This window comes from Poecile atricapillus, chromosome 2 (assembly GCF_030490865.1).
Source record: "Poecile atricapillus isolate bPoeAtr1 chromosome 2, bPoeAtr1.hap1, whole genome shotgun sequence".
NCBI classification, from domain to species: domain Eukaryota; kingdom Metazoa; phylum Chordata; class Aves; order Passeriformes; family Paridae; genus Poecile; species Poecile atricapillus.
In genome coordinates this window covers 78,920,230-78,943,032 of record NC_081250.1, presented here as the reverse complement: position 1 = coordinate 78,943,032, position 22,803 = coordinate 78,920,230, and the positions used below count along the sequence as shown (strand labels likewise).

Below are 22,803 nucleotides of genomic sequence, written 5' to 3'. Positions count from 1 at the left end.
TTTCTGCACAGAATATTTGTCCTTTATTTTATGTAGTGAAAACAGCACTTGGTAGCCAACCATGTCATCTTTCTGCCAAAAGGCAGAATATTAAAAATTAAAATACTTTGACCTGAGATACTAGAAGCCAACACATGAGAAAATAAAAGGCATTTCCTGTTTTGCTATCCAATTAGTTCTGGCAACAGAACATCAGCAAATCTTCTCTTCTTTTTAATTTTCAAAACAAAAAGTAAGATGTGTCCTGACATCGTTGCGATCAGTTCCTTATACTAGCTTACACCTACTACCAGTTTAACATGATCACACAATACCATCACAGTCCAAAATTTAATTTTAAATAATTACCATTCTAGCACTCACCACTGTATGTTCTCTTTAGTCCAGCTCTGAGTCCTTGTGGTGGTTCATTGGTAAACTTAATTGACATTTGAAGAAGGGAGATGGGGAACTGCTTGTGAATGTCAGTTGTCATCCACAGTCGAAAGCTTTCATGAACAGTCTCTGTCTCTATTACAGTGTCCATTAACTCATCCAGAAAGTCAAGTCCAAGGTGGCAATTTTGTAGAAGTGCCCAGCCTCCCTAGTTTAAAACAATAGAATATAAAAAGTTATCAATATTGTTCACAAACTGAAATCACTCCTTGAGGGGAGCTAAGCTGTGAACTGTTTCTTTGGAAGATGATGTTTGCTTATTTGTTTCTTTTCACCTGAACAAGTGGTCCCTACTTGTCTCATCTGGTCTTTTCAAACAGATTCTACCTTTTCCATTTGAATACATTTAAAACATATCGTGTAATGACTACAGTGATGATAGAAATTGACAAATTTGTACTTACATTAGGGATCGCAGGAGTAGCTCCATAGAGCAACCTGCTAAACTTTGTTTTTCACAAGGGTCCCAGGCTTGGAAAATAACCAAGTAAACAAACATAATTAATCTATTGCTATCAATCAATAGATGTCAAACCTTCTTATATGAATTACTATACTTCATTATAGGCATCTCATATACCTCTTTGCTAAGAGGACTTGTGAGACAGTGAGGGAAAGTAACTGCATTTCTCTTAACTAAACAAAAGGTGCACCTCTCCCCTATTTTTGAATGGATTTCTTCTCATTTGATCACCTAATTAGTTCCTTATGAGAAGTATTAAACTCTTGTTGAAGAGAAAAAGCAAAAGTCAGAGTAAAAGAGGTTATAAACAGAAGCTCATAACACAGGAAAGTAAGATCAGTATTTTCACATCAGCAGGCATAGCAGTAGTATCACCTGATGGGCAAAGTGTGCCAAATTGGAACATCTCACCTTTCTCACACAGATAGTTTTGTTCTTTAATTCCTCTTCCTTTAAAATGCCTATGCTACCAAATTGTCCCTCCCAAGTCCAAATTCAGACTACAGAAATACAAAATAACTTGCTATGCTACCTTGTTTTTTTCAGGTTTATGTAAGTGTCAATAGCATATTTGGAATTCATTTTCCTCATTTAACAAAGTACATCCATACTACTAAAAATAAAAAACTGAAAAAATAATCTGAAATGCTTACAGAAGAATATTTACTGGTGATATAACAAAAAAAAATTGATTCAGCTATGTTCATCAGTCTGCAATTAGCTATAAAAATTACATTTTATATGAAAAGCTCTCCATTTTCAATGAAAAACATCTGCAGAGTATCAAGAAGCTTGTTATGGCAAATTGAAGGACCGTGAAAAGACAGTTCTCTTGCTTAGGACACTTATATAAATAAATATAGGGGTTTACATCAGCATTAATTACCCACCAAACAACATTCTCGCATGGCAGGATTTTTATTTCTAAGTATTTAACACAGAGAGAAAAATGTTCAGATTTTTGTTGCTTACATGAGCCATTGTCTGCTGTAGAAGTTGACGAGCATGGATTCCTTGCCCCTGGCCCATGGAAACACAACACGTTTCTGTCTTCAGTCTTTTTCCCAAAGCAATAATTGAGTCCGTAGGATCAGAGCCCATGGAAAGAAAGCATATGAGGGGAGTACGTGGATCTGACTCTTCCCATGTTTTCTCCAAGTCCAAGATGACTCCCTCTGCGTATTTCTCCCCCACAGTGTCAGAGATATATTTTCTGGCCTATATTAAAAAGGGTAAGCTTAACTTGCGACCTAACCATTTAATACTGTTTTCTTCCCAGTGTAAATACTAGCAATAAGTAGAAGAAGATCAAAGGCTGCTAAAATTTGTATCAAAAATATAAATACGCAAGTTTATTTTTACATGTTAACCCATCATACTGTCTCTGAAGGTGTTATTTCATATAGCCTTATATGACCAGTTAAATTCTTTTAAATAATTATTATATTACACTTATCTGTATGTAGTTATATATAATAACTATAATTAGAATATAATAAAAATAACTTTTCTAATACTTGAGAAAATTTTGAATGATTTAAGGCTATCTCCATTACTCCTAGCCTCAAAATCTAGAAAAAGAGCAGAAAAGGATTAAAGATGGGCTTCAAAGTTCTTAGACCTTTCTCACTTTACAGTTAAACAAGCAATGAATTAACAGTAATAATGATTAAAATAACTGTCACTAATTAGGCAATCCAGAGGAACAGTCTTATCCCTTCTTTATTTATCTTTAAAAATTCTGGATTATTGTCCTTTTTCACAAAGAAATAGAAAGGCTCTTTCAAGGAGCCTGAGATGATCTTTCTTGTACTCTTTCCCACCACACAGCTTCCGTCTTAGATAAATCTTTCCCTTAATGCCTCTGGGTTACCTCTCAGAGACGAAAGACATTCAGTGTTAAAAAAAAATTAAACATTTCATAAACTATCAGTTTTCATAAAACCATCAAAAGATGAAAGTTTATCTTGCCCCATTAACAATAGGGAGGAACTAATCTAACATGATCTGTTTCAGACACATAGGAGACACCACAGAGATATTCTTTATACAGTACTGCTTAACCTATTGACTGCAGTTACTCCAATAATTGCTGAGATTTTTCTCTGAATCCAATCAAGATGTCTAAAGACATGCATCAATAAAATTAATGCCACATTTCAAGTGGTGCATTCCAATTCAAGTAAATTGTCATTAATTGTTCTGAATTGTAAGTAATTTTATAATTTTTTGTTCTTTTTTACTGGAGAAGAACATAAAGGTAAAAAATAGGCTCCTAGAAGATGATTTTTCTTTAAAAAAGGTCTATTTAATAAGCTTCACTTTTGTACTTTTTAAATAAATGGCTTTAAATTGAAAGCCTTGAGCAGTCTTTAACAAACATTTTTTTCTAAAGTGGGTCTAATTCTTCCATGCAATAAATAGTTTCTCAATTAAATTTTTTTCATTTTTCTCTCAGACAGTCGAGTTCATTAAAATATTTTACTTCAGCCTAATATGAGGACACTTCTAAAATTCCAGTGAGTAAGCCAGGAAAGCCACAAGTATCTTCTGAACTAATAAAGCAGATCTGGGTAAACACTTATGATTCCAGCAGAAATCACCACAGTGATATCTACCACAGTGGATAATATTTGTTCAATATACTGCAATAACTTTGTTATCACTGCCCTTGTAACAAATACATAAATGGTCTGAAAAGAATTTCAGAAAATACAGCATAAAGGTACATTACAAAAAGGTGTTTACAATTATGTAAGATAGTACTAACCTGCAATCTGGAAACTATTATTCTAGTGCTACCTAGATAGACCATGTAGTTATATAAATATACCTGAGCTATGGTCCTGTCAGGACACCAAGATCTGATAAGAAGAAGATGTCTGAAGCAGTCCAGAGATTGCCCATATCCACTAGGAACCAATTCTTCTTCGGGATTCTTACTATCAAACCAGATTTTCCACTGCTTCTCTTCTCTGGAAATCTGCAATTATACCATCAAAGAAGCAAATATCACTAAACAGACAAGTCATCTTTGCACTGCCACTAGGTTGCAAACTTTTAATGAGAGTCAGAGACATGTAATCCACACCCAGGCATTTGTTTAGAGATATTCTTCCACAGATTGAATAAGGATATTAAAAATTATAGGATAAAATTTCAGATTGTAAGTATGCTATTGTAGAATGCAACACTCTAGAGTATTCATATTCTGAAAACAGGAGCTATTAATCAGTATTTTCTATTATGATATAATATCTATGTCAGAACAGGATAGTTAGGCACAGATATGGCTTTGAGAACAGCAAGTGCATAATTGCTCCCCACATGAATGTGCAGAAAAGTTTTCTGCACCCATACCAAAAGCTATTTACCATTAGCTACAATACACTTAGTGTCCAGTAAGACTATTCATACAAGTATTGAATTTACTGAACACCTTCTCCCTAACTTTTACTCCATGTAACCAGAGAAATACTGGAACAAGCATCATAAAACATAGTGTAAGAAAGTACAACAGGGATGTAAGATAAACTAACAACCAGAATAAGAATAAAGTTGCAATGTATGAATTGGATAACGGCAAGTTGATAATCTGAAAAAGTTATAATTATATAAAGTGTGAACACTCTACACTCTTCTTATTTTCCCAGAGGTGGTTGAGTCTTTATATCAACATAGGTTGCTAAGCAGACAGGGCCATAACTGTGGCTATCTGCTGTCAGTTTTGTTTCACTTCTACAAAATAAACCAGTTTCCACCATTTTGCTTGATGGCTACCAGACAATTACTTGTTAAACAAGAGATCAACTTTAAAAAGCTGTTACGTACTTGATCAAGAATATCTGAAAACTGTTTAAGCTTACTGAGCTCCACCAAGTTCAACCAAGTCATATCCAGAATCCATTTAGCTGGCTTAGGAGGACAAGCTTTAAGGTCTAAGGAAGCACCACCTACAAGAAATTGAAATGAGTCATTAGTACTATTGGAGAGACAAAGAAAAATAAACCAAATAAAAGGGAAAAATCAAATACAATAATCCATTTTTTAAATCATGATGTTACAGGAGTTTTCTACCTTACAAAACTATGCCATATTTGATTAAGCTGAGCTTGCAATTCGGTTAGTTTATAATATTATTTTCTTTTTATATATTTTGTACCTCAAACAGAAGTCTTACTCAATTTATATTTTGAGACTTTATTGGTTTTTTGTGCAATGTACCTGGAATTAAATGCTTTTTGCGAAAAGATATACTGAAAATTCAACATGGAAAAAATCACATATACAATCCATAAATAAATGTTGCCTGGAAAATTAAGTCCCTTGAAAAGGTAATACAAAATGGATCCAAACATTCAAGTGAACTCAGTCCTTGTATGCACTCAAGACCAAAGCCTTGAACTTGTCACATGCAGCTTAGACTCCGATGTTCTTTTAAACTGTTAGCATCATTTTCTGCTCCTATTTGCTACAGCTTCTATAATAGATTTAGTACAATAATAATTTTTCTATTATCTAAATAATAGAACCTTTCTATTATTTCTACTAAGATAATCTTTCTATTATCTAAACATATACCTGATGGTATTTGATCAGCAGACATAAAGGATACTTAACAATATTCCTTTTAAATTCTCACGATTACAAAGATATATTCATCAATATTCAGTGTGCTGCTATAAATTAGAACTACCAGACAATGTTGTCTGTCACCAGATCAGAATGATAAACATGTATTGTTACAACTGACTGGGCTTTCATGTGCAAAAGGAAGGAGCATGCTGGCTAGGAGATACAAATACATAAATTTTCTATAATACTAATGTGTTCTCATTAAAATTTATTCATAGTTCCAACCTTTAATAAGTGTCAGAAATTCTTCATGCTTCACTCTGTTTCTTTGTATATCAATCTTCAAAGTAAGCAGTAATGTGAAAAGAAATTTGTGCTCCTCATAGAGCCCTCGGGCAGTATATTTGAATATTTCGTATGTCATATGTTCAATAATATTGGTAACTCTCTTGCTGGTTATAGGGCTCTTGGTAGACCTGTTAGAAGAAAGGTCTGCAGTTGAAAGGTGATTTGCTTAGACTTTATAAAAAGGAATACTATGCAAAAGAGAAAAAGCCATAGTTCAGTATTTTCAAAATATGAAAAATAATAGATTTAGAGGAGAATATCAGACAGCAAACGGGCAACAACTTTCAGATTGAAGCAACAACAAAAAAAATCCTTTCTAATCAAGCCTTTTTTCCCAGCGGAAAATCAACGTAGTATAATATTTTTTTATTATCTAATAGCAAATTTTGAAAGACTCTAAGTACATTAGAAGGTTCTTTGCCTTGCTAACTGACAAAGTTTTATGGGTATTAAGCTGACAATTCCTGGTCAAGATGGCAAGAAGAAGCAGTCTTCTTTCTGATATTAGTTTGCAATAAATCTTTACTGTACTACAAGCACCTCCAGGACTGGGTAAATACAAATTATACTCATTGTTAGCTAAATTACCTGGCTAGGGAGCGGTCAAAAAGCCCCAAAAACTGCCAAAGCGATGTCTGATACATGACATTGACCATGCTCATCTCAGTGAGAAGGAAGTACAAGATGCTACCTCGAGTTGCAACTGAAGAATGGGAAAGAAAAATTTGTTCAAAGTAGAAATGCAGAGCTGAAAACTTTAACTCTCCAAAACAGGTGCAGTGATTTTAACACCAATGATAACTGAAGAACCTTGAGTTTTTCTACTCATTACTGCCAGAAAAATAATAAAAATTATTCATTTAACCCTAGTTTATACATCAGGGGAAAAAATAAATTCTGTAATTAATGCAAAGTATGTAAAGTCCAGTTTTCAAATATGAACATGTCTGGAGAGCAGCCTGACAGTACATTGCAATATTGAGATCATCAGCAGAACATATAAAAATTATGGCTGTTTGCTGTTTAAGTATCCAAATAAATTTCTTTTTACAGACTTTTACAAGAGTCATATAAAAGTCAAATTAACTATATTGATTTAACTCCCCAGCACTGATTTAACTTCTTTTTAGCAGTCATTCAGTTTTAAATGCAAAGGTTTTACAATATCTGTAATGTTTCTCATACACTAACTGTACCACCTTACACATTGCCTAGAACGCAGGCAATTACAGAAAGATATTTTTCCACCTGATTTTTTTCACATTATTACCTGTCAGTTAAAAGTCAAAAGACTCATGAAATGTGCTGACTATAATAACCTAAGGATAAATGATGAGGCATTCATCAGAACTGATATAAAGAGCACTTAATGCTATATAAGCTCTGTAAAAGAATGTCAACATGTTGAACTCAAACATATACTTACCTAAATACCCTAATGACTGATGCACTTGTTTATAGAGCAATGGGAAGTCTACAAATAGAACAATTCATTCAATTTTATAAATTCCACGAGGCATAACATCGACTATTTTCTCCATTATAACTCAATATGACGTTTCCTAGATACATTTTATTTACAGAAAAACACAGATCTCTCCTACCAGCTTTGGTCTTCCTGATCGCATCCTACAGTTTCTCCTACTTTAAGTATTGATGTTTTAAATACATGATGTAGCTATGTTAGTCTTCCATCACTACCTTCACTCACCAGGTCTGTACTCTTCACGGGCTGTATTGATCTGCACTTCAGTTTCAGCAGAAGTTTGTAGTTTCTGTGTTACTTCCTCAGCAGTCTTCTTAGTGTTACTCAATACAATTAGTAGAGTCTCATCATCTGCCAGAGAACCCTTAGTGCTTGTAAGTCGAAATAAAAGGTTATCTTCTAGGTCTTTAATCCTCCTTTTGTTCATAGTCACATCTTCAATAAGATCCGTTCTTTCTTTCTCTAATTCCTATTGGATTACATGGTAATATTTGGGAAACAGAAGAGCAATCAAAAATAAAAATAAAACATTTTGCTTAAAAAATAGTGATCCTACTAAAACAGTGTTGGTCAAGACTAGCTGCATTAATCTGGGGAAATTCCAGTGGTATTTTTGACACAAAGATTGATTGCCAGGATCTTAACCTGCTACATAAGTAGACATTAACAAATCATTTCTACAAATATTATGGAAGATGCATGTATCATGCCCTAAAAGAATAATAAGTTTGCAATTGTTTGTCTTCTCTTTCTGTTTCAGAAAAGATGAATGCAAACACTATTCCAGACATAAGATTTTATTCCCCTCCATGTAATCTTATCCTCGTTCATGCCTTGCTTTACAATCACCATATTGAAAATTTAGTCTCAATGGCCATCCTTAGTCATTGAATCAAGCGTCAGATATTTCAAGAAGTGCCAATACTCCTCCACCAAGCAGGGATAATTTCAGCCTCTTACTAAAATGCTGCATTGATTAAGAAAATGTGTAGGACTCGAGTTACTTTACTAGAAGTATTTATTTTATACATTTAGAAGTACAATAATCTGGGTGGTTTATGTGCTTAGTTTCTTTTCCAGTGCCCAAATATAGAAGATGGATAACTATTAATTAGGAGTTTTACATTAAAAAACAGCTATTTGAAATCTCTAGAAAAATATTTTTCAGCAATAAAAGTCCTTTCAGTTCATTCTTAAAATTAACCTTTAAAAAATTAATACAAATTAGTCTGTCAGAGATAAAAATCCTGTACTGAGATATTAAAAAATGTTTCAACACAGTGAAATAAAAGGAAAGAAAAGAGAGAGGGTGGGTTAAGAGTTTTTCATAAGATAAGTTTAATATGAATCTTATGAATGCAGAGTAAGTGAGCCAGTTGTTAGAAATATTTGCTGTCTAGTTAAATACTTCACAAAGTTTATAAAGGTCTGGTGAGCAATTTTAACAATGTCTCTCCAAACCTGGAAGTTCTGTGTTCACTTCGTCATTGCCAAGTCCATTTCCATGTTGCTTAGCAGCTGCTAATATTCCAAAGAAACAGGGACAGCACTAAGAAATACATGACTTCTCATATAGCACTAGAGACATAACGGACCTGAGCCCTTAGCAAGGTGTAAGAAGAGGTGTTTTACTCTCCCATTTGAGTAGTCTTCATTTATACAGATATGAAACACTATTACAACATTTTATTTTTTTTTATTTTTCCACATTCTATTACCGTAAAAAGGAAATTAAGAAAAATCATCTTATTATTATCTGATTTAGAGTTTTTCTTGGTATATTGAAACATTATCATCATCAGGTAAAAAATATTTAGTTGGGCAATCATTTTAGAATGATGCAAATAAAACCTAACAGAAGATGTTCTTATTTATTTAAAAGATTCTGACAAAAACTGATGAAAATAGACAAGAAAACAGTTATCTGCATTTCAATCAACTGCTGTTCCATGCAACTGAAGAAAAACAGGTAACAGCTCATGAAGCATTTTTTCATGCAAGTCTGATGAAGTAGAAACTTTTTTAAAGAATAGTATTAAAAGAAAGTTATCATCAAATTAAATATAATAATTAACCTACTGAGACAAATTAAACTTTATGCTTTACTGAGTTCAGTTTAAAAAGTTAAACATACTTTAGAATTCAATGCCTCATCAAAACAGAAAGCTATTCTCCTCACAAGAGCCTGAGAAACAAGTTGGAAACAGTTACCAAGCTAAAGTGAAGTAACCCTAGATGAAAACCTTAGTGAAAAAAAAATTCCCTTATTAAGCTCTTAAGATGCTTTTTGCAGATCAGAAAATGTAAATAGTTGAAAGCTTTCTTCATATCTTCAAAGATTTCCTGTCATAACACCAAGGATGCAGAAAAAATAAGCCAAGTTACCATGTACATAAATTCAAGGAACTTGCACCAAAGAGGCTATTTCAAATCCAGTTTTATGGAATTCCTTTCACAAGCAGATGACATTTTACCGACTGTACCAAAGAATGCTATTTCTTGTTAGTGTTCATAAAATATGAAAGCTGCTACAAAGCTTATATCATCCTGTCACAAAATTATTCACAAGTACAAGAATTTTTATCAACTGTTCCTTACAAAACTTGAGCCTTTTTCCAGCAAAAATCTTGATATATGAATGTGAAAATTCAAAAAGCCACAGAGTTATTGCATATTATAACTCTATTACTAATCTAACTTATCTATGACACTAAATAAGCAAGCTTTTTTTCAAATTACATAACAGCCAATGTATCAAAATAATATCATTAAAATATCATAAGTTATACTACCTTCAGACATATATCAAATCTTTCAAATCCAAGAAATATAGTAGAATCAAATTTATATAGATATACCAGCTGCCCATTGACTTTATGCTTCACCTGTATCTTGCAATTGGTTTAACATTCTGGTGTAAAATAAGAAATCACAATACCAGTGTTCCTATCAGTAAACAATTAATTCTGTGAGATGTATGTGACAAAGATTCTTCAAATGGTCGTAACAGACACAGAGAGTCAGACTCTGTAGAAACTTTAAATGACATGCTGTAAACATTCCTTTTCCTTGATGAGGTCTAAACCTCATTTATTCTAAGCCAGAACCATGTAAGAGATGGCAGAATGGGAAGGATAGGAATGTGCATAAAAATCTTGAAGCACTCTGATTTCAAATAAATAATATCTTTCTGGGACAGAAGTTCCATACACACATTGTAACAATGGATATCACAAAGCAGCCATAACGCCCAAATCATTTGAGTAACTACCTCACAATAAAATTATTCCACCACTCTTCCACCAAAGGCTACAAAAGGTAGTAAGAATCCAGACACTTAAGAGGGAAACTCCATATTCCCAAAAATGCATCATTATCCATCATAGAAAAGTATTTGGATGGTGTGATGTGTTCAAAATGACTCCTCAGGAAACCTTGAACCACAAGGTGTATATAAAGAGGCCAAGAAAACTGCAACATGGTGAATATATTCTGTAGAAGTTCCCCTGCCTGTTAAGTGGTCCATTCATCATTTTTCTAGAGAAAATATCCCCAGGTGGTTTCAAACAAAACAGTAGTGAGTATAACACTGAGAAGCTGGTAGAGAGAGCACCGTATGTCCACTTTTTAGACATTCCCATTTAGTGAGAGAGGCCATTGAATAGTAGAATAATTTTACTTTGGAAGGCACCTACAGAAATTAACTAGTTCGACCCCTGCTCAGATCTGAACAGCTCATTTGCTCAGGGCAATGTCCACATGAATCTTGAACCCTTCCAAGAACAAAAATTCCACAAAATCCTTGGTTAAGCTGCTCCTGCATTTAACCACACTCGGTGTAATTATTTTTCCCCTAATATCTAATCAGAATTCCCCATGTTCCAACTTGAATCTCTTACTCCTCCATCTATTTCTTGGCTACTCTGAGAAAAGTCAAGCTCCTCCCTTTCCTGTGTCCTCCAAGAAAGCACACAGCAACAGCAGTGACAGTAGGAATTTGATAAACTGTCTCCTGGAGGAATGTACGGTATTTCAAGGCCCAAGAAATGAAGTTTGGCATAAGGCTTTGTGAATATACACATCACAGCGTGTTTTAGACAGACAGTGATAATTTCATTACATAGTTGACAAGCTGTCAGTGGTTGAAGAGAAGCTGATGGTGCAATGAAGCTGTCTGACAAAAAACAGACCTTAACAGATTGAGTGTGATTTCTCTCACGAGATCCATTCACTGTTTGGGAATGAAATGAAACTACTTGATGTGAATAAAATGACTGAGGCTATTAACAAGAAAAATCTTATATTGGAGGGGCAGAGGGAAATGTTGGAAGGACAGGAGAACCTCAGCAGATGCCACAATAAGGAAGGAAAGATATTCCTGTTATTCCTCTCTAGTGAAGGTAAACTGAACTATTACCAAAATCTTAGTAAATACAGTAGTAAATACACAGTCATAGCTGCACAGTGTTTCTTATGACATCACATTGCCTGACCTTATAGTTACAGGGATTAGCTGTTCCATACTTAAAAAGATACCAATCAACCTCCCTCCAGAACTGCAGGTGGCATGTGGACTGGGACTCGTATCCTGAACCTGGACTTCCTCAACTAATATATCTGCAATGACAAAATAAGTAGGTAGCCCATTTTCCCTTGGAGCAAGGAAGTAACTAAGTCTGAATTCTTTGCACTAGGTTATGTTGCCATGAGCTCCAGAGTGTAGACACAAGATCAGTTTTGATTGCAGGCTCTTTTGATTTTCATTCTCATGAGGCAGAAAAATAAGGTTAATACAGTACAGTTGCAATAATAAAGAGACAGAGAAACTTCCACATGAATGAGTCAATTGGTTCTGTGCCACTTTTTAAACCATTACAAATAGGTTATATTAAGAATAATCACAATACAGAGAGAAAGTTACCTTGCAATATGGGAATAGAGAGTAATAAAATTAAGCATTCTACATGTACAGCCAGGAAAAATAGATACATTTAATTCTTTTACCTGTTTCTCTGTGAGAATGACTCTGCCTAAGAGTTGATTTTCAAGCCCTTTCAAGGTTACTGTAAAATCAATGATGGAGGTTTGAGCACTAATTTCAGGAGAGTAACACGGATTTGACAGTTTTGTAGTAATGTAAAGTCTGAAGCCATTCATGACATCTACTTCCTTATCACCAACTTTCACCTTAAGAAAAATATTAAAAAGAATATTTTAAATATCAGGAGCCAATACATACTTTTTCAGATACTGCATATAGGAAAAAAAGGTTACATTTTTCTGATTAAAGGCAAAAATCCAGTTTTAAATCATACACCTGATGCAAGAAATTTGTTGAGAACAGTCAAGGACCACTTTAAATGGCCTATTCCAGACTTATTTCAACTTCTAAAAATTATCATAAGCAAAGGAAAAATGAACTCTTTACATTAAATATATTAACCTTTGGGAACTTAACCCTACCTTATTTTTTCTTGTATTACCATTAATCAAGTTTAAATTAGTTTAATTTTTTTATGGTCGTATATTTATTTTGCTAAGGAGATGGTGTGGGGAGGGGAAGGAAAGAGGAATTTCCACATTTGCTCATTTGTTTTATTTTTACCTTATTGGCTGAACCTGTTTTAATGATGTTTCTTTCCAAAACATTATCAAGTGCTGGGTCAAGCTCTTCTCCAACATCTTCTACTAAAAGAGGTCTTCCCAAAGAAAGACTGTCCTCTAAGTGGTTTCTAAAATACTTGTGATTCAAAGAAGTGATCTAAAAACACAGACACGATATTTTATGCCCATTTACCAAGCTTTTTGTTGGTTTTATATTTATAAATTATTTCATTTTCTTTAAATGAAATACTTTCTTTACTGCCAAAAACAATGATCCTGTGAGTAGATTAGTATTAAGGCAAGGAACAGTAACATCAGCATACTCTATTGTCAGATCTCATGGAATGCAAAGTTTCATTTTTCAGCAGCAAACGTAGAAACAAAGCAGCGCTGAGCACTTGCAGTTTTGACATCCTGTGGGTACAACTACTCAAGAAATTCACAAAAAAAAATTCACAGGAACCTTTTAGCACCTTCAATTTTATCTTGAATAACATCTCCAAGTCAAACTGGAGCAGAATCAATTTCAAGATAAGTATTCTGGGAGGTTTTTTTAACCCTTGAAAATTAGAGGTTTACATGAAACAGTACCTTAAACAGTTTTTGCTTCAAATGGACCCCAGTATAACTGGGATTTTCAATATGTTCAAAAAGCACATTCAGCTTAGACTTTAATAAAGCTATAAACAAACTAATAAACGTTTTTATCATAACTAAGCAACCATTAAAGGTTTCCATACCTAGATAACAATCAGCATGAAATTGGTAGTAATATTATCTGAGCTACTCTATTATCACACCTCAAACTACTTTTATGGCTTTCAGGGATTTTTTTAAGAGCTAGTTTATTGGTGTAATCATAATTGTAGCCACTAAGGACATTCTTCCTCATATTTTCTTGTTTGAATTGAATTTGTTTATCTTCAGATACAGCCTTCTCAGACTGTACACTGTAGCACTACATCTTCCCTGTATATTAACAGAGTGCATAGCAGCTGACATCCACACTAAGACAATAGAAATTAACAATAATTTCTGATTAAAAGATGAAAAAATATCTTGCTGTGAATCTTCATTTATAAACACATGAAATTGTATTAATCATTAATCAACTAATTGGTGCTTTTTTCCTAACACTTAGATTATTCTGAAAACATGTTTATTACCAGACATTGCCCATCCAGCCTATTTTCCAAAGTTTCATTAAAGTAAAGTCTTTAAACAAATGGAGTGACTGGTGCTAAAGAATACACATCCACCTCTAGCCAAATATCAAATCCACTAAAATATATCTGAGATATTTGTTATTTTCAAACCAGACTTTTTATATAAATGGCATTTATTAAGCATTAGGCGAATCACTGAATTGTAATGCTCTGTAAGCTAAGAGTTTTTAGGGATTTAGTGCAAGCATTTCCATTACCTGAAGGTCATTTCTGCCTTCCTTATTTTTAATCCAAATTTTACCCTGTGCTTGTGGATCAATTAATAAAGGATAACGAGATGCTTTAGTGACAATGATTGCATTCTGTATGGATAGGTCATCATTTGGCAATCCTTGCAGGTTCCATTCACTGATAGTTGGAGCATCAGTCAACATTTCTATGAGGTTCAAGTTGTTACAGAAAGGAATTTTACGGCTTTTCATTTCCTTTTGCCAGTCATTTAACAGCAGACTGCGGAATTCTTGGTTAAAAGGACCAGAGTAGGACAGAAAAGCTGTAGCCAAGAGTACATCACCTCAAAGAGAAAAAGGAGGGAAACAAAAAAACAAAACCAAAGTGTTACAATTTTGCCAATTCTATTAATGAACAAGCTGTTTCCTTCACTAGTTGCTACATGTTTTGGCTGGTAGCTGAAGAATACACTTTGACCCATAAAGAAGACAAATCAATCCTTTTTCCAAGGCTCATTGTATGGCATGACAATGGTACATTTCAGTAGAGGACACATTTACTTTGTTCTTACTATGCAATTGTAGGAATCAAGAGATCAGCATCTGGAAGCTTGTTAAGGTCAACTCAAGACAAATGTAACACTATTCCAAACAGCAGATCCTGCACAAGCAGGACACGGCAGAGAGAACTTACTCAGAAATTTCTAATTCCATTATTTATTTGTGCACTCATAAGAACGGGCTTAAACAATGGGAGGAGTGATTGGGGGAAGAATGGGAGAGGGTGGGGTAGAACCCCTTGTAAGTACTAATTCAATTAAATTATTATTGTAAACAAATTACAATGATGAGTACTGGTAATAAAAACTGTCACAGGCATCATTATGGAGGTATTAAGTGTGACAAATTTTAATCTTCAGTTTCAAAATTTTCCCCCTAAATTTCATGACACCATAGTTTGAGGGGGTTTTGTACTTCTGAAATAAAAATGTATGATTTAAACTGGAGAAGATATCATACTTTTATACCGACCCTAATACTTTTTGGACATTTTCAAGTTATCTATAAAAGAAATAGAATGAATCTGTGGGGAAGGTATCCCACATTTTTAAAAAGTTAATACACATGTATATATTATACCAGCAAATAAAATACAACCTAGTTGCTATAATACGACCTATACAACAAGGCTGCTTTTTGTGGCCTTTCAAGATAGAGGGCAGAGAAGAAACTTCAGCCCACCGTAAATGATGAGATAAATTTCATTTATTTATTGATCTAACTAATGAACCAATTATTTATTATAAAGTACTTTAGTTTACAAGTACAAATTCAAAAAATAATAATGACCTTCTAAGAAGCAAATTTTTATGTACATTAGTAACTGCAGTCAAAAATATTGATTTCTACATATTAATGTCAGTGCTTGAGTGTCAGTCTTACTCACCTCTATATATATTCTCAGTTATACACGTTTTATTGGTGCTTGCTAACATATCAGTCTCTTTGGACTGTTACCTACAAGCATCAGTCAAGTTAAAATTTTAGTGTCCCAGATATGTGCCACCACATTCACAGCATCCATTATCTTTTCTTTTTAATGTGAACTTTAGCCTTATCTTTATTTTTCACCTAACATGGCTTTAGCAGGGGAATTAGAACAATTACCCTCATTTTTGAGACAGGGACCTAAGATACAAAGGAAAAGTTTGATGTTTCAAATGTTTTTAGTTTCACTACCCATTACAATTCACCTTGCTTCCATGTTCAAAGGTTTGGATAAAAACTTACCAACTAACCTCCTGGTTTGCATGGCAAATTCTTTACTCTGTTCTGTCCACCTCTCTTTTTCACCTGCTAAACCACTTATAAGACTTGAGGCAGTTTGCATTTTATGTCGGCAACGCTCGGCATCTTCCAGCAAAGTCTAGAGAAAACCATGCACCAACAGAAGTTGTTTACATATCTGATAGACCAGAAAAATCTCTACAACCAATAGATAAACAACAGCTTAGAAATATAGTCTCAAACATCTCTATCACCATGAAGAGGAGGGAAAGTGAAATGGGAAAAATATATCAGGACAAACTATCAACATCTCCCAGAAATATGATTCAATATTTATTTTTAATATTTCTGTTCTTAATTTTATTTTGGTGCAGTTGTTGAATAGTATTTAAAATTCTTGATACTTATTCGTTCTGTGGAATTCTAATTAGAATTTCAAGTACACATATCCAGCATACATGAAACTTGAAGTTAAAAAAGTAGGCACTGAATAAAGAATACAAATAAAATCGTTTTTGAGGGGGTGGAAGGAAAGAGGGAAGAGGATCAGAGGCAAAGGACAGAGGTAGAAAGCAAAGATGCAGTATTCCAGTACTATCTCTTATCTGCTGTCCATCACCATCCTTTTCAAGGAATAATAGTGAAATTGAAAGAACGCGTTAAGTGTTCCTTAAAGCAAGGGTAGAAACTTTTCTGTGAAGACCAGTTCACCTGTTTTTCTCTCATTGCATTTTCATACTCTGCTTGCACAATATCTAATTCTTCTTGCTTGGCTCCCAGTTCTTCTTGAGCTTTCTGCAGATCTAGCATAGCATTGGTTAGGCGTTTCTCCTGAATTGCTAAATTAGCCTACAGAGCATAAAAACATAAAAGTGTATTCATACACAGAGAATTTCAAAGCATTTGCTATGATATATTTCAGAAAGTTTTCCTGTACTACATTTCCAAATCAAATTCTTCAGGAGAGATTTCATCACTCAGCAAAACATTTTATTTTTTCAACAAACTAAATTCTTACTTCAGATAGCTGCACTTGAACAGTTGGTTTAATATCAATTAGAAAAAAAATCATTAAAAATACTTCTGGAAATGCCAGTCATTCTTCATATGACACAAATGTTAGTCTTACATAGCTTGCAGAAGAGAATGATGCATCTAGAAGTCTACTTGATTTGTCCAACCAATATGCTAGGTCAAAACACAAATTTTACTCCCTTCTCAGTCGTTCTTATTATAATACAAGCTATTCTCTGTTAAATATACCGTGTTCTTCCTGACTTTCATTCTAACTACTTAGGCCTGTTTTATTTCTCTGCATAACACTGATACAGAGTCTCTCTACAATCTTCTTATGAACTGAGATCTGGAACATAAAAAGAACTAAATCTCAAGGCTTTTTTCTACTTAATTCAAAATTTTAAAAAAAAAAGCAACTGCAGTAGTGTATTTAACTAGATGACAGATGCTTTAATCCCATTCACTAGGGATCCAGAGTCACAAAACAACACCATCTCTTTCATAATTTTGACAACTTACAAGTGGAAGTACATTTGAAATATATTTTTATTGCAGAATTACAGTGTTCAAGATAATAAATTTCTAGAGAGGGAAGCACCAATTCAAATAAGGCAGATGAAGTCTCCCACAGATTAAATCCTCAAGTGCAAACAGGTAAGGATGAGAAGGAGCAGTGTCTTTGACTGAACTACAGACATACCTTTAAAGGTAATACTTCTTTGTTGATGGAAAAAAATACCACCATAGCTTTGGTCCATGAGCAAAGGCCAGCAACATTCCCACATACTCTCTTAGCCGTCTCAATGTTGTAGTCCACCATTTCAAAATAAGGACTCAAAAGTTCTACCACTTCTTCATTAATTGTGTCTTTCTGAAAATGCTGAATAGAAATTTTTAAAAGTATAAGACACAAAATATATGTAAATACTGTAAATTATATATACATGTATTTCAGAACACATGGAACACTACAAAGATCACAAGCGTTACTTACTAACAGCTAATATGGAGTTATTTCTCACATGCACCCTTGAGACCTGTACAAAGTCATTCCGTTGTTATATATACTTAGAACATGGAAAAAAGTTCACCTTCATTTATGATCTTTGCTATCTCACAGTCACCATTACTGTCACTCAGAAAATCATTGTTTCAAAATATCACTGGTCCTGCTTGAAATCTTATTTTGCTTAAGACATAGGGAGTTTTGAAAATGTTCAAAAAGAAAATGAAGAGCTAAACTCTTGTTCAAAAATACACATTCTACAAGACAGTCCTTTCAAAGGGCAAGCCAGCTATCTTACCCTTAAATTACCTTGACTAATTAATAAAATGTATTTAATTTTTTTAAGAATGTATTTTTACTCTTCTCTTGAAAAAGCCCATTTTTCATTTTTCCTCCTGAAAAGCTCTCAGTTTTATCCCTCAAATTTATATACGGAGTATAATGAAACCCTATCCCAGATGAAATTGAAAAATAGCTGTTCCATGAAGCACAAATAGGCTTAATTAAGCACAAGCAAAATGAAATGTTGAAGTCCCTTAGAAAATTAAAAACCTTTACAAGTAGATGCAATGTGAATACTACATAAATAACATCCATGCCACTATCAACCATACAACACTGGTCAAGCCTCCTACCAGACCAGTGGCAAATTAAGTAAACTCAAAATGCAAAAATCAGGGATGAAAACACTTTGTGTAGCAGGAAAACGTAACATTTATTCCCACTAGATAAATCACAATATTATTAGGTTTAGTTATGAATCGGTATTTGTTTACCAGTTAGTTTCCATTTCCCTAGACAGATGCTGTGAACCAAAAAACCCCAGATTTTAAAAAGTTCTGATTGTGTTCATCCTAATAAACATCTATGCTTTTTCAAGCCAGCGCACAAGCTGCAATGTTGAAAATTAATGGAAAGTTAAATACCAGAAAAAAATATGTTTGTTATTAGCTTTAATGAAACGAGTAAGTAATGGCTATCCAAACCAAATGCTCAAAGCTTTGGGTCATTTGTCACCTAAAACAATTCCATTGCCTTACTTCGGAAAAATTATAATTGATTTATAACACGACTTTGCAAGAAGGGTTAAAGCTTATTTCGTTCAGACATATTTATTCTTAGGTCCTTAACATTTCAGATCTATTGTGCGATTTCCCTTGCACATTTGTTCTCCTATGAACACCAGAGAAAGCACTGTCCTTTATTTTCTTACATTTTTTAAAATAATAAAGATTGCACAAGCACCTGCAGGCTCTGTAAGAAGTTCCCTGTTGTCATCAGCTTTAGAGATTCTTGCCATGATGGGACGGTACAGCATTTTTCCTGATCAATTTTCACATGGTTGACTTTACGCTGGAAGAGCAGCAACACACAGTCCATGATACGCATGATGAGGTGAGGAGGTCGACCCAGTGTGCGGACAGTGGCGATATCTGCAGGTTTTATTGTCTAGGAATTTAAAACAAAGGGAAAAGCAATTACTGTTAATGTTTAGTTAATTAAACATGGAACATAAGCTCACCAACGGTATTAATCAATGGGAGAAAAGAAATATTTATATTATTTTTACCTCTAAAAAGCATAAAGCTAGAAGGACCCCACAATCCGATTTTCACTAGTAACTCCTATCAAGTACTAGGAAACCTCAGCACAGGACCTCCACAGCAGCACCTTAAAACTCAAAACTACCATAAACTGTTTTGATGATAAAAAAGAACAAAGCAGAAATATCTTGAAATTTTACTTGTTTCTTTAAATGTGAGCATATTGCTCAGAAACTGAGTCTAGAATGGAAATACTTTTCATTGACATCCAGAAAATTAAGGTAAATTAAGGAAACCAGTAAGAAGGCCTGGTATATATATATGTTTGCATCTTCTAAAACATCTTACCAGGAATATTCCTGGCATAGGAGAAGGCCTGCAAGAAAAATAAATTATAATAAGATGTGAAAACCTAGGCCCTATTAAGGCTAAGTAAGCCTAGAGTGCGAGTCACTGTAACTCATAACTCTACATCATGAGTCAGAAAAGACTTATCAGAAAACTCAGCTGAAGATGTCTCCTTAGAGAATGGATTTGAGCAGTAGTGCTTACTGCACCACATACAGAGCAACAAAACCAGTGAACAATGGGCACTGCTGATGGGCAGACCGGCTCCTACAACACACACAAGTCTAAGCCTACAACACACACAAGTCTGAGCAGAAGCTTTGCTAGTTCACATCAGTCCTAGTACACAACAGCCCAAACATGAAAAAACAGATTACTGCAAGTGTTATGACACCTTGCTTCTAGCCTAGTACACACCTCGCTGGGAATTCACGAAGACAGATTTTAATTACCTGTGTCTATACTTCAATAAAGGGATTTCAAAGTACTGCAGGCTATCCAGATAGCCTTCCCTCTGCCAGCCCTTTGTTTCCCTTCAATATTTTGCTGCTTATTGGATTCAGTGTGCACCAAATACTTCACCAGAATTTTTCCAGGTATCTGCATGAAAATTTTAACCAGTATTTCTTAGTCACTGTAAGGAAATTCAGCTCAGCCTTTTTTTGCTAACATATAAATTGTGTCAAAATTGTTACATTTAAATTTTATTTATTTATTTACTTGTCTCTAGCTGTGCATTGAATGCACTATTTTTATTACAGGGAAAACTGCAACAAAGTTTTACTAAACTTTGACAATTCTTACTCAAATTTTAAAAAACTAACCTTATTATATATTTAGAAATGCTTCCAAGATCTTGCGTACCCACCCTTCTGAGGATGGGAGGGAGGGAGGGAGGGAGGGAGGGAGGGAGGGAGGGAGGGAGGGAGGGAGGGAGGGAGGGAGGGAGGGAGGGAGGGAGGGAGGGAGGGAGGGAGGGAGGGAGGGAGGGAGGGAGGGAGGCTTAGAATACATAGACATGTTCTACTAGGTCTCTTTTTGTGATTGTTTGCCTTTCCCATTTAGACATAGGCAAAGCAATTTATTATAGAAAATTCAAGAATTTCAAGATTAAGCCCAAATATTTTTTCCCATTGAGAAATTTTACAATAATGCCAGTGTAGTTTTTTCTTGAAATCAGGTTTTCATTTATTAGCACCCTACATTTCCAGAGCAGTATTGTTTTGGTTCAGCCATTTCAGTCAAAAGCAGAATGTAAGCTTTAATAAGATACATGTCTAGACACAGGATGGTGGTGCCCCCTTTATACTGCAGATGCTGACTAATTAACATGGCTTATTTTTCCACTTTTCAGAATGCTTGCCCACTACCGGGTTTGTTGTTTTGTTGTGGCTGGTTCTTTAACCTTTTTCCCGTGGCTATATATCAGGGTCTTATAATACAAACCTTCTCCTTTATTTCACTCTTCCCAGCTGTCAGGCCACTAACCTTTATTTAGACTTTTGTACTCTGTCCTTTAAGCATCATGGCAGTCAGAGACTGTTAAACATCTCTCATTCAAGGTGAAGTCTTACATCCGGAAGACCCATAAAATTTTTCTACCCTAGATTTCAAAGTTATAATGCCGTTCTTTCAAATCAGTCTTTAACCATCACAACTGCTGGCAGCCTCTCAAATGGAAAGGTATAATTTCCAGTAAATCCACATAAAACCCTTTGAGGTTTGTCTATCCTTCAGGTTTTTTCTTCATACTTTTCTGTTTCTTGAGATGTAAGCTCCCTGCATGCATCTAACAGGTATAGTTTAGATTCCACTACTACTGCTTGAAGCAAAATGTCTTGAGGCACATCGTCCTATAAAGTCAGCTGAGCAGACATAAAGAAAAATAGTATGCAAGACCAATTAATATTAATCTTTTTAAATCTTAAATATATGGGCATTCTATTAAAAAAGCTTTAGAAGAAAAGTATGGTGAAGGAAATGAAGTCTTGGTAATGCCACAACTCCTAAGAAAATTTTTTTTTTTTAAAGATAGAAAATAATGGACCAGAAAACTCATTGAAAATGCAATTTCTTTGTGAAAACTTAAAATAGAAGGTTTGGATTTGGATGGAATTACAACTGATTTTATGTGGAGAGCACTTCACTCAGTGCACACAAGCTGTTTAATACAGTATCAATATTCAGTTACTAGTCTAACATCAACCTGTAGCACATGTTATGTTAATTACAGTTTCAAAGAAAGTTAAAAGTTTCCTTTTCTGAAAACTGACTATTTGGGTGTTGATACTCACATGAAAAAAGGAAAACAAAACTGAATCCAAAAAGTCTCAAAATACATTTTTTTTTTTTTTTTTGTCAAGAGTTATACAATATGTCTGCAATTTTGTATTTCAAAGACATCCACCTTCTTAGTGGTAATGTTATATATGTCCAAGTACTAACCTGTAAGGCTGCTTCTGCCTCTTCCAAAGCAGGCTTGGCAGCTTCCAACTTCTCTTCGGCAATGGCTTTGTCAACCGTGATACTGTCTACGATAGCTTGCGCTTTGTCTTTCACTTTCTGAACATCACCCTTCACATTCTCAGCAGCCTGTGCTTTTACAGTAACTTCTTTCAATACCTAGAATGTGAGAAAATCCACATGCCATAGTTAAAGAGTTTTTGTTACAAAATCATATCTGTCCAATTCCAGAAAAGTCAAATAAGATCATTCTCTCCAAGATCCTTTCTTTCCAACACTTAACTTCATTTAAATTGATTCATCTTTTCAAAATAGAAGGAATAAAAGTAG

The 22,803-nt window shown here is 34.3% G+C and overlaps 1 protein-coding gene across 1 annotated transcript in view; it reads right to left on the bottom strand.

Moving 5' to 3' along the window:
- DNAH5 (dynein axonemal heavy chain 5) overlaps nucleotides 1-22,803 on the bottom strand; it is a 119,374-nt gene that overhangs the window by 8,463 nt on the left and 88,108 nt on the right. The window contains 15 exon segments of the mRNA XM_058831887.1: nucleotides 364-583; nucleotides 1,871-2,116; nucleotides 3,732-3,881; nucleotides 4,730-4,851; nucleotides 5,759-5,949; nucleotides 6,410-6,524; nucleotides 7,533-7,776; nucleotides 12,312-12,494; nucleotides 12,913-13,068; nucleotides 14,335-14,651; nucleotides 16,099-16,234; nucleotides 16,807-16,944; nucleotides 17,813-17,992; nucleotides 19,364-19,567; nucleotides 22,456-22,632. Coding sequence (XP_058687870.1) covers nucleotides 364-583; nucleotides 1,871-2,116; nucleotides 3,732-3,881; nucleotides 4,730-4,851; nucleotides 5,759-5,949; nucleotides 6,410-6,524; nucleotides 7,533-7,776; nucleotides 12,312-12,494; nucleotides 12,913-13,068; nucleotides 14,335-14,651; nucleotides 16,099-16,234; nucleotides 16,807-16,944; nucleotides 17,813-17,992; nucleotides 19,364-19,567; nucleotides 22,456-22,632 — 2,779 coding nt within the window.